At 35.8% G+C, this 13,108-nt stretch overlaps 2 protein-coding genes across 2 annotated transcripts; both read right to left on the bottom strand.

The window, feature by feature from the left end:
• Window positions 1–6,834: 6,834 nt before the first annotated feature.
• Window positions 6,835–7,509, bottom strand: LOC108204333 (stress-response A/B barrel domain-containing protein HS1-like). The gene is made up of 2 exons (XM_017373712.2): window positions 7,340–7,509; window positions 6,835–7,024 (listed from the first exon to the last, which is right to left on the bottom strand). Exons 1-2 carry the CDS (start codon window positions 7,507–7,509, stop codon window positions 6,835–6,837), a joined length of 360 nt encoding a protein of 119 aa, XP_017229201.1.
• A 2,496-nt stretch (window positions 7,510–10,005) lies between these two features.
• On the bottom strand, window positions 10,006–10,680 carry LOC108204332 (stress-response A/B barrel domain-containing protein HS1-like). The gene is made up of 2 exons (XM_017373711.2): window positions 10,511–10,680; window positions 10,006–10,195 (listed from the first exon to the last, which is right to left on the bottom strand). Exons 1-2 carry the CDS (start codon window positions 10,678–10,680, stop codon window positions 10,006–10,008), a joined length of 360 nt encoding a protein of 119 aa, XP_017229200.1.
• Window positions 10,681–13,108: the final 2,428 nt, after the last annotated feature.

Below are 13,108 nucleotides of genomic sequence, written 5' to 3'. Positions count from 1 at the left end.
GTTGGATGTTCATCAAATTTAACCCGATTCAAGCGGAGCGAGAGTGATACCATCTGATCATCAGGACTCAGGATGTTATCGGTAACTCGCACCTTTTAATAACCGAGAAAAGTAATATGAATATGTCATGGTCACCTGACCTAGCAACAACTGTTAATTCTTATCCGGCCAGCTTAGCATAATTGTTTTTAAGATCATTGAAATAACTAGAAATATATATATATACTTTGTAAGAAATTATAAGAGATCAAGATTCATCAGTAAAATAAAAACATAATCTGCATAGTAGATGGGTTAAAACAAGTGAGCCACAAAGTGCATTATTCAATCCAGCTGCAGCTTATTAAGTTGCTAGGGCAAACAGTCTGGTTCACACATAAATGAAAATACAAGAACGGGAGTGGAAAGATAATTGATTTCTGTCCTGCATTCAGCTCAGGGATGAACAGCAACGGGTTTGTAATCGACGATGATCACTTTCTCCAATTTAGGGAGTAATTTATTTGCATATTCGACATGAGCAGGATGAGCTACATATTCTGCAATATCTTCTGTGCTGTCAAAGGTCGACTCGAAGATATGGGTATAACCTTGGTTCAAATTCTCCTGGCTCACATCCTTGCCCCTACAATGTAGAAATACTAATTAAATTTTCTTGCCTTTACATATTGGAGTGAAAGAAACATTAGAATTGTTTAGAAACCAGGCCATTGCTATATAATAGGTATCCAAGAACTTTCAGCAAAACCTCCTGTAGAACTACAAGAATTTATAGAAAATACGAGAGATTTCAGCTTCAAGATAAAATAAAGTCTGAGAAATTATAGATAATGTACTTCACATTGTGCTTAATAAGATGGAACTCCAATAATCTTCTCATCACTTGCTATGATCGTGATGGTCATAAAAAACAGTAGAATGAAGGGAAAGAAGTAAGAAGAGATGGTGTGTAAAGTGCCAGCGAAATGATATCATGGGAGGGACGAGAGAGACGAGATTGGCATAACCCTTGATGAGATCATCTATCTCTTGTTGAGTCGTTTCTTGTGTAAACTTTCCTAGCACCAAGTGTTTATAATCTCCTCCACATTTCCCACCCTTTTTCTCCTCTGTACTTTGGTTTTCCATCTTCCTTTGGACTTGCTTGTTATCTGATGAAACCACCCTCTCTTATTTATAGTTGAAAACCTCCCAGGTCATTCTTTTATATCCTTTTTCTATGTTAAGTGACAAGTTTTCCTAAAACCTCAAGGTGTTAGGAGGAGGAGGATTATCAGGGTCATATTGTACTCTAACGTTCCTCCTCACTCGAAAGTCCATTTTTGGGCTTTAGGAAAATCTCTAATATGTCTACAATTTTTTTTGAACTTTGTACGTAATGAGAGGGAAAATTTTCTGGAGACTAAATTATTATATATCAGCATATGTTGTAATATATATTTTTTATTTATTATGCACGAAAAAATAGTCATCGTGAATGGATAGAACGGCTTCCAACAAATATCAAATTCCAGAGCAATCTAATTCTTTGCCAAGCTCCCTGGACCAGGACAGCAACCCTACAAGTGGGCCGACCATGTTGGTTATTCATCAAGTTTTAGGGTGCACTGTGACAGTTTTTGTTTTCCAAATAAGGAAGGAATGGCAGATGTACAGATGTGGTAACACATGGTGAGTGCCAGACACTCATACTGCAGCTGTTGTGCTTTCATGCTTGTGTATTAATTCAGCACGCTCAAAGAAAAACAGCAGTTGGTTTGTAATCCACAATGATTACTTTCTCCAATTTAGGAAGAAATTATTTGCAAACGCGACGTGGTCAGGATGAGCTACACATGCTGCAATGCCTTCTGTGCTTTCGAAGCTCGACTCAAATATATGGGTGAACCCTTGGTTCAACTTCTCCCTGCTCACATCAACGCCCCTGCAACATAAAAATGCAGATTCTTGTTATCCGCCTTCTACATATACGAGTCACACAGTGACAGTATGGATAACAACTTATTATGATCTAACAACACATACTAATTGTATCTTCATGAGATAAAAATGCGAAAAAAGGAGGAGAGTGCCTTAATTTACCAACGAAAAGATCTGAGGGAAGGGACGAAAAAAACAGACTAGCATAAACCCTAATAAGATCATCTATCTCTTGTTAAATTATGTCTTGTCTGAATTTCGCAAGCAACAAGTGCTTATAGTCTCCTCGACATTTCCCACCCTCTATTTCCTCTTGTTTTTCTTCGGTTCTTCCTTTTTCTCCCTCTGTTCTATATGAAGTGTTCAGTGTGCGCCATGTTAGTTTTGTTATTTCTGATGCAACCAGGTTCTCTTATTTATACACTTATACTGCCTGTATGTCACAACTTACAGGCCATGTTTCCATACTTTATTTGTTACAGCACTGCTGCCATGCATTTTTTTTCCTCAAACTAACCTCAAATCTTTGAGGCTAACGTTTTTTGATTCAACGGTATATCTCTCGCTCCACGAGATGTTCAGGTTCAAACCTTGTCATGAGTGCGTTTAATTATTAAAGAAAGTACTCACAATACATATACTTAAAATTGATTTCCGAATTTATAACCAGTGATATATAACCAATTAAAACAAAATCTCTAGCATAACACATATTCATCAAAGAAATGATCAGAAACAATCCAAACACCACATCAATGGCTTCTCTAGCCCACCAAATTGGGGGTCTAAAAAACCCATCTCTCCAAATTTCACATCTCTCCAGAAAAGTTAAAGTTATTACACAAAATAACGCTTGTAAGTATAGTTCAAGAACACTTGTTGTTGTAGCAGCAGCAGCAGTGGCAATCACAAGTAATGCCCAGACAAGAGAAAGATTAAAACTTAAAGAAATGTTTTTTTTTTTTTTTTGATTTTAAATGCGTATCAGAGGTGTCATAGTCACCCCATGGATGGTGTTTCTTTCACTCTTGATGATTTTCTTGATGCTATTGAGTTGTATGATTTTAGCTCTGAGATTGGCACCAAGGTCACACCTTTTTTCTTCATGTCAGTCAGATAAGTCACGTCTCACTTCTCAGGATCTTGATTTTGTATGACCCTGCTGCTAATAAAATTGAGAGAAATAATATATCTGCGTGTTCCTGGTTTTAGAGAGTTGTATCGGAAATTGGTTTTTACTTTTTTTATTCCCTCTCTTTTTATCCTTAATTTATGTGAAGCAGTCTTCGATCATCAAGCAAAACAGGGTTTTTCTATGATCGTAGAAATCAGAAATCGGAATTAATTGATTAATCTAATAAGATTTAAGATTTATCAGAGATTTTTTCGATAAATCATGAAGTTTTAGTCAAATCGGAGTGTGATCTATAAATCGTTAAAATATATTTGAAAGATTAATCAAAGATTTTTCGATTTCCATTTTTCTGTTAAATGATTTTTTAAGTCTTTGTTCACATTCGAATGTCCAAGTATGGCAGTAAGTTGATGTTCATCAAATTTAACTCGATTCGAGCAAAGTGAGAGTGATACCATCTGATCAGGACTCACTCAGGAAGTTATCTGTAACTCGCACCTTTTAATAACCGAGAAAAGTAATATGAATATGTCACTGGTCACCTGACCTAGCAACGACTGGTAATTCTTATCCGGCCAGCTTAGCATAATTGTTTTTAGGATCATTCAAATAACTAGAACTATATATTCTTTGTAAGAAATTTTAAGAGATCAAGATTCATGAGTAAAATAAAAACATAATCTGCATAGTAGATGGGGTAAAGCAAGTGAGCCACAAAGTGCATTATTCAATCCAGCTGCAGCTTATTAAGTTGCTGAGGCAAACAGTCTGGTTCACACATAAATGAAAATACAAGAACAGGAGTGAAATAATAATCAATTTCTGTCCTGCATTCAGCTGAGGGATGAACAGCAACGGGTTTGTAATCGACGACGAGGACTTTCTCCAATTTAGGGAGTAATTTATTTGCATATTCGACATGAGCAGGATGAGCCAGATATTCTGCAATATCTTCTGTGCTGTCAAAGGTCGACTCGAAAATATGGGTATAACCTTGGTTCAAATTCTCCTGGCTCACATCCTTGCCCCTACAATGTAGAAATACTAATTAAATTATCTCGCCTTTACATATTGGAGCGAAAGAAACATTAGAATTGTTTCTTAAAAACCAGGCCATTGCTAAATAATAGGTATCCAAGAACTTTCAGCAGAACCTCCTGTAGAACTACAAGAATTTATAGATTTTTTTTTTTTTTTTATCATTTGGTAACTACAAGAACGAATACGAGAGATTTCAGCTTCAAGATAAAATAAACTCTGAGAAATTATAGATAATGTACTTCACATTGTGCTTAATATAATCGCGGTGGTCATAAAAAACAGTAAAATGAAGGGAAAGAACTAAGAAGAGATGGTGTGTAATAATGTACCAGCGAAATGATATCATGGGAGGGACGAGAGAGACGAGATTGGCAAAACCCTTGATGAGATCATCAATCTCTTGTTGAGTTGTTTCTTGTGTAAACTTTCCTAGCACCAAGTGTTTATAATCTCCTCCACATTTCCCACCCTTTTTCTCCTCTGTACTTTGGTTTTCCATCTTCCTTTGGACTTGCTTGTTATCTGATGAAACCACCCTCTCTTATTTATACCTGAAAACCTCCCATGTCATTCTTTTATATTCGTTTTGTATGTTAAGTGACCGGTTCTCCAAAACCTCAGATGTTAGGAGGAGGGTTTACCCCAGTCATATTGTATTCTAATGTTCCTCCTCACTCAATCTCATTTTTGGGCTTCATGAAAATCTCTAATATATGTCTCCAATTTTTTTTGAACTTTGTATGTAATGAGAGAGAGAAAATTCTCTGAAGACTAAATTACATTATATAATTTAGCGTTATATATCAACATATGTTGTAACATACTTTTTGCATTTATTAAGCGCGAAAAAATAGTCATCGTGAATGGATAGAACGGCTTCCAACAAATATCGAATTCCAGGCAATCTAATTCTTTGCCAGGCTCCCTGGACCAGGACTGCAACCCTACAAGTGGGCTGACCTTGTTGGTTATGAGCAACTCCAATGAGGGTGTCAAAAAGAGTGCTAAAGTGCCATGTGTCATGATGTGGCATGGCACTCTTGTTGGCTCTCCATTGGAGTGGAAGGAGTGCCAAGCAAAGTTGCCAGCTTTTGGTACCCTCCTAAAATAGAAAAAAGTGTATAAATCACCCTAAAGTCATTTAGTTTCATATCTTGTTATAATTATACTTGTACAAATATGTGGCAACTTTGGGTGCCAACCATTGGAGCAAATTTTTATGTAAAAGTTGCCCAAAGAGAGAGAAAATAAAATAGTAATATTTTTAAAGATTTGTTATTTTAAGCAACTTTAGTTAGCCCCCTATTGGAGATGCCGTGCATTGAGACAGTTTTTGTTTGCCAAATAAGTAAGGAATCGCAGATGTACAGATGTGGTAACACATGGTGAGTGCCATACACTCACTGCAGCTGTTGTGCTTTCATGCTTGTGTATGAATTCAGCACGCTCAAAGAAAAACAGCAGTTGGTTTGTAATCCACAGTGATTACTTTCTCCAATTTAGGAAAAAATTATTTGCAAACGCGCGTTTTTAAAATTTGTTGTAACCATTACTAGGTCGTTGGTACTTGGTAATTCGTTACTAATCGGTTGCTATTCCATTACTATTTTGTAGGTCACGTTCCGATAGAAAATCCTTTAGCATTTCCGTTGGTAAGTTTTGGCGGGCACTTTTCCCGCCTATTTCGCCAACAAAATATTCCATTCCATTGGTAATTCGTTAGTAACAGTCAACGGATTAGTTTTTGTTGGTAATTTATGTCGGTAGTACTGGAAATTCTTGTAGTGCGCAACGTGGTCAGAATGAGCAACATATGCTGCAATGCCTTCTGTGCTGTCGAAGGTCGACTCAAATATATGGGTGAACCCATATATTTTAGGAAAATGGGTGTTCCATCCATGAAATAACACCATTTTGTATGACCCTGCTGCTAATAAACTTGAGAGAAATAATAATATCTGCGTGTTCCTGGTTTTAGAAAGTTGTATCGGAAATTGGTTTTAACTTTTTTTATTCCCTCTCTTTTTATCCTTAATTTATGTGAAGCAGTCTTCGATCATCAAGTAAAACAGGGTTTTTCTATGATCGTAGAAATCGGAATTAATTGGTTAATTTGATAATTTAGGATTTAAGATTTATCAGAGTTTTTTTTTTGATAAATCGGGAATTTTTTGTCAAATCGGAGTGTAATCTATAAATCGTTAAAATAATATTTGAAAGATTAATCAGAGATTTTTTGATTTCTGTTTTCATGTTAAATGATTTTTTAAGGCTTTGTTCACATTCGAATGTCCAAGTATGGCAGTAAGTTGATGTTCATCAAATTTGACTCGATTCGAGCAAAGTGAGAGTGATACTATCTGATCAGGACTCACTCTGGAAGTTATCGGTAACTCGCACCTTTTAATAACAGAAAAGTAATATGAATATGTCACTGGTCACCTGACCTAGCAACAACTGTTAATTCTTATCCGGCCAGCTTAGCATAATTGTTTTTAAGACCATTCAAATAACTAGAAATATATATACTTTGTAAGAAATTTTAAGAGATCAAGATTCATGAGTAAAATAAAAACATAATCTGCATAGTAGATGGGGTAAAGCAAATGAGCCACAAAGTGCATTATTTAATCCAGCTGCAGCTTATTAAGTTGCTGAGGCAAACAGTCTGGTTCACACATAAATGAAAATACAAGAACAGGAGTGGAAAGATAATTGATTTCTGTTCTGCATTCAGCTCAGGGATGAACAGCAACAGGTTTGTAATCGACGATGATCACTTTCTCCAATTTAGGGAGTAATTTATTTGCATATTCGACATGAGCAGGATGAGCTACATATTCTGCAATATCTTCTGTGCTGTCAAAGGTCGACTCGAAGATATAGGTATAACCTTGGTTCAAATTCTCCTGGCTCACATCCTTGCCCCTACAACGTAGAAATACTAATTAAATTATCCCGCCTTTACATATTGGAGTGAAAGAAACATTAGTATTGTTTCTTAAGAACCAGGCCATTGCTAAATAACAGGTATCCAAGAACTTTAAGCAAAACCTCCTGTAGAACTACAAGAATTTATAGAAAAAATTAAATAGACGGCTCTTTTTCTTTTTTTAATCATTTTGTCACTACAAGAACGAATACGAGAGATTTTAGCTTCAAGATAAAATAAAGTCTGAGAAATTATAGATAATGTACTTCACATTGTGCTTAAGAAGTAAGAAGAGATGATGAGTAATGTACCAGCGAAATGATATCATGGGAGGGACGAGAGAGACGAGATTGGCATAACCCTTGATGAGATCATCTATCTCTTGTTGAGTTGTTTCTTGTGTAAACTTTCCTAGCACCAAGTGTTTATAATCTCCTCCACATTTCCCACCCTTTTTCTCCTCTGTACTTTGGTTTTCCATCTTCCTTTGGACTTGCTTGTTATCTGATGAAACCACCCTCTCTTATTTATACCTGAAAACCTCCCATGTCATTCTTTTATATTCTTTTTGTATGTTAAGTGACCGGTTCTTCTAAGAGCATCTCCGATAGTCTCCTAACCCACTCTTAAATATAATATAAAATATTAGACTCCCAGTAAGTTAATACAAATCTAAGAGTCTTAACTCCAACAATATTCTTTATACTTGCTCTTACGTTAATATTTTATTTTTTTTGACTTGTTATGACACAAACTCAAATGTAATCGGAGGTAATGGATATTTTATTGTAAAAAATAAGTTAAGAGCTTTGTAGTGGCTCTTAACTTTGAGGAGAGAGGAGAGAGAAACAAGATGCTATTAGTGATATGAAGAGCTACCAAGAGTTTCTTGGAGCAAAAATTTCTTTCTCCCTCCTCAAATTTCAATTTAGGAGCTCATTTAAGAGTCTCTTGAAGATGCTCTAAAACCTCAGATGTTAGGAGGAGGGTTTACCCTGGTCATATTGTATTCTAACGTTCCTCTTCACTCGAAATCTCATTTTTGGGCTTCACGAAAATCTCTAATATGTCTCCAATTTTTTTTGAACTTTGTATGTAATGAGAGAGAGAAAATTCTCTGAAGACTAAATTACATTATATAATGGAAAATGCTAAGTACCCCAAATTTTGTTCCCAAAATTTTTTCCCAAATCTATGTGGCAAGTTGTGATTGGTTATACTCATACTAATAAATAATGGGATCCCCTGTATGCACATAAACCACCCAACCAAATTCCGCCATGTGTTTGCCACGTCATTTGGGAAAATAATTTGGGGACAAATTTTGGCGTCCCTAGCATTGCTCTTATATAATTTAGCGTTATATATCAACATATGTTGTAACATACTTTTTGCATTTATTAAGCGCGAAAAAATAGTCATCGTGAATGGATAGAACGGCTTCCAACAAATATCGAATTCCAGGTAATCTAATTCTTTGCCAGGCTCCCTGGACCAGGACTGCAACCCTACAAGTGGGCCGACCTTGTTGGTTATTCTTTAGGGTGCATTGAGACAGTTTTTGTTTGCCAAATAAGGAAGGAATGCAGATGTACAGATGTGGTAACACATGGTGAGTGCCATACACTCATACTGCAGCTGTTGTGCTTTCATGCTTGTGTATGAATTCAGCACGCTCAAAGAAAAACAGCAGTTGGTTTGTAATCCACAATGATTACTTTCTCCAATTTAGGAAAAAATTATTTGCAAATGCGCGTTTTTAAAATTTGTTGTAACCATTACTAGGTCGTTGGTAATTCGTTACTAATCGGTTGCTATTCCATTACTATTTTGTTGGTCACGTTCCGATAGAAAATCCTTTAGCATTTCCGTTGGTAAGTTTTGGCGGGCACTTTTCCCGTCTATTTCGCGGGCTTTAGTCACTATCATGTTGACTTTTCAAACATTTGGATTCCGTTGGTAATTCGTTAGTAACAGTCAACGGATTAGTTTTTGTTGGTAATTTCTGTTGGCAGTACTGGAAATTCTTGTAGTGCGCAACGTGGTCAGAATGAGCAACATATGCTGCAATGCCTTCTGTGCTGTCAAAGGTCGACTCAAATATATGGGTGAACCCATATATTTTAGGGAAATGGGTGTTCCATCCATGAAATAACACGATTTTGTATGACCCTGCTGCTAATAAACTTGAGAGAAATAATAATATCTGCGTGTTCCTGGTTTTAGAAAGTTGTATCGGAAATTGGTTTTAACTTTTTTTATTCCCTCTCTTTTTATCCTTAATTTATGTGAAGCAGTCTTCGATCATCAAGTAAAACAGGGTTTTTCTATGATCGTAGAAATCAAAATTAATTGGTTAATTTAATAATTTAGGATTTAAGATTTATCAGATGATAAATCAGGAATTTTTAGTCAAATCGGAGTGTAATCTATAAATCGTTAAAATATATTTGAAAGATTATTCAGAAATTTTTCAATTTCCGTTTTCATGTTAAATGATTTTTTAAGGCTTTGTTCACATTCGAATGTCCAAGTATGGCAGTAAGTTGATGTTCATCAAATTTAACTCGATTCGAGCAAAGTGAGAGTGATACCATCTGATCAGGACTCACTCTAGAAGTTATCGGTAACTCGCACCTTTTAATAACAGAAAAGTAATATGAATATATGTCACTGGTCACCTGACCTAGCAACAACTGTTAATTCTTATCCGGCCAGCTTAGCATAATTGTTTTTAAGACCATTCAAATAACTAGAAATATATATACTTTGTAAGAAATTTTAAGAGATCAAGATTCATGAGTAAAATAAAAACATAATCTGCATAGCAGATGGGGTAAAGCAAATGAGCCACAAAGTGCATTATTTAATCCAGCTGCAGCTTATTAAGTTGCTGAGGCAAACAGTCTGGTTCACACATAAATGAAAATACAAGAACAGGAGTGGAAAGATAATTGATTTCTGTCCTGCATTCAGCTCAGGGATGAACAGCAACAGGTTTGTAATCGACGATGATCACTTTCTCCAATTTAGGGAGTAATTTATTTGCATATTCGACATGAGCAGGATGAGCTACATATTCTGCAATATCTTCTGTGCTGTCAAAGGTCGACTCGAAGATATAGGTATAACCTTGGTTCAAATTCTCCTGGCTCACATCCTTGCCCCTACAACGTAGAAATACTAATTAAATTATCCCGCCTTTACATATTGGAGTGAAAGAAACATTAGTATTGTTTCTTAAGAACCAGGCCATTGCTAAATAACAGGTATCCAAGAACTTTAAGCAAAACCTCCTGTAGAACTACAAGAATTTATAGAAAAAATTAAATAGACGGCTCTTTTTCTTTTTTTAATCATTTTGTCACTACAAGAACGAATACGAGAGATTTTAGCTTCAAGATAAAATAAAGTCTGAGAAATTATAGATAATGTACTTCACATTGTGCTTAAGAAGTAAGAAGAGATGATGAGTAATGTACCAGCGAAATGATATCATGGGAGGGACGAGAGAGACGAGATTGGCATAACCCTTGATGAGATCATCTATCTCTTGTTGAGTTGTTTCTTGTGTAAACTTTCCTAGCACCAAGTGTTTATAATCTCCTCCACATTTCCCACCCTTTTTCTCCTCTGTACTTTGGTTTTCCATCTTCCTTTGGACTTGCTTGTTATCTGATGAAACCACCCTCTCTTATTTATACCTGAAAACCTCCCATGTCATTCTTTTATATCCTTTTTGTATGTTAAGTGACCAGTTCTCCTAAAACCTTAAGATGTTAGAAGGAGGGTTTACCCTGGTCATATTGTATTCTAACGTTCCTCCTCACTCGAAAGCCCATTTTGGGCTTCAGGAAAATCTCTAATATATGTCTCCAATTTTATTTGAACTTTGTATGTAACGAGAGAAAGAAAATTCTCTGAAGACTAAATTACATTATATAATTTAGCGGTGTAACATACTTTTTGCATTTATTAAGTGCGAAAATATAGTCATCGTGAATGGATAGAACAGCTTCCAACAAATATCGAATTCCAGAGCTATCTAATTCTTTGCCAAGCTCCCTGAACCAGAGTCTACATTCTACAACCCTACAAGTGGGCCGACCTTGTTGGTTATTCATTAAGTTTTAGGGTGCACTGTGACAGTTATTGTTTGCCAAATAAGGAAGGAATCGCAGATGTACAGATGTAGTAACATATGGTGAGTGCTGTACACTCATACTGCAGCTGTTGTGCTTTGATGCTTGTGTATAAATTCTTGATACAATGATGTACTTTTTTCCTTTCTCGTTTATCACATGTTTTAACATTTGCCGTTATCTTAGATATCTAGCGACATCCTTTGTGCTTACAGCGGGTTTAGGGAGCTAGCGACATCCTTTGTGCAAGGCTTTGTTTTATCAATATTTCATAATGGTGGAATAACAGAAACATAGACTGAAGCACTGATTAAAATTCCATTAAAGTTGTTTTAATTAGGTTTTAATTAATCTGGAAACTATTGTGCTTCCGAACAAACACATTCTTAGATAAGAAAGTAAAATGTGCAAGCAAATGCAGCTGTATACTAGCTAGTACACACCAACAGACATGAGTTACCTGCCTTCTACATATACAAGTAGAAGTACCCTAGAACACAAAAAATGCAGATTCTTGTTACCTGCCTTCTACATAGACGAGTCACACTGTGACAGTATTGATAAAATGCGAAAAAAGAGGAGAGTGCCTTAATTTACCAGTGAAAACATCTGAGGGAAGGGACAAAAATACTAGACTAGCGTAACCCCTGATAAGATCATCTATCTCTTGTTGAGTTATGTCTTGTCTGAATTTCGCAAGCAACAAGTGCTTATAGTCTCCTCCACATATCCCACCCTCTATTTCCTCTTGTTTTTCTGCGGTTCTTCCTTTTTCTCCCTCTGTTCTATATGAAGTGTTGTTCAGTGTGCGCCATGTTAGTTTTGTTATTTCTGATGCAACCAGGCTCTCTTCTTTATACACTTCTACTGCCACTTTGTATGTCACAACTTAGAGCATTCACATTGGAGTCCTTATTCATATCCCCATCCCTATATTTTGGGGAAAAAATGAATTTTAACCAAAAAGTAACATTCCATCCGGTTCCCTATTTTGGGGAAATTTTTAAGGACTAGAAAATGAGTCCCCAAATTTGAGGGCTTACTATTCATCCCCTCTTTACTATTCTAATAATACTTTTATATGAATGAGGAGTGAGAAATGATAAAATAATATTAGTAGTTATAGTTATGAAAGGAAGTGAGAGAAACAAGTAATAAAAAATAGTATAGAGATGGAGATGGGGATTGGGATGTAGGAAATTTTAGAAGATAAATAAATTTTGAAAATAATTTTGAAAACTTACTATTTTTAGTATGATTTTGGGGATGGGGATAGGTAACCCAATGTGAATGCTCAGAGCATTCCCGTCCCATTCCCCGAAGCCAACCCCAACCCCATAATTTGAATAAATCTACTAACTTTTGCAAAAATGTACTCTATATCCGGAATCCCAAAATAGAGTTTGGTTTTAGAGATTAGAATAAATCCCCATATTTGGGGTTACACTATTCATCCCTCATACACTATTCATCTACTATTTCATTATCATTTCATTATTATTTTATTAATTTCATGTGTTATCTTATACTTTTATGGGAAATAGGGATTGAATATGAGGAATGGGATGGAAGAAATTTTTAAAAATTGGTAAAATTGTTGGAGGATTTACTATTTTTAGTAAGTTTTTGAGGTTGGGGATTGGGGGCGGGCTGTGAATGCTCTTACAGGCCATGTTTCCATACTTTATTTGTTACAAGCACTGCTGCCATGCATTTCTTCTTCAAACTAACCTCAAATCTTCGAGGCTAACGTTTTTTGATTCAATGATAGTATGTCTCTTGCTCCTTCATGAGATGTTCAGGTTCAATCTTGTCGCGAGTGCATTTAATTATTAAAAAAAGTATTCACAAAATCGACAAATAGACATACTCCCTCCGTCCCACCAAGTTCTTTGCGTTACTTTTTGACACGCATTTCAAATGCTCTTAGAGCATCTC

This window comes from Daucus carota, chromosome 1, assembly GCF_001625215.2.
Source record: "Daucus carota subsp. sativus chromosome 1, DH1 v3.0, whole genome shotgun sequence".
In the NCBI taxonomy this organism is placed as follows: domain Eukaryota; kingdom Viridiplantae; phylum Streptophyta; class Magnoliopsida; order Apiales; family Apiaceae; genus Daucus; species Daucus carota.
This window is presented reverse-complemented; position numbering and strand designations above follow the sequence as displayed.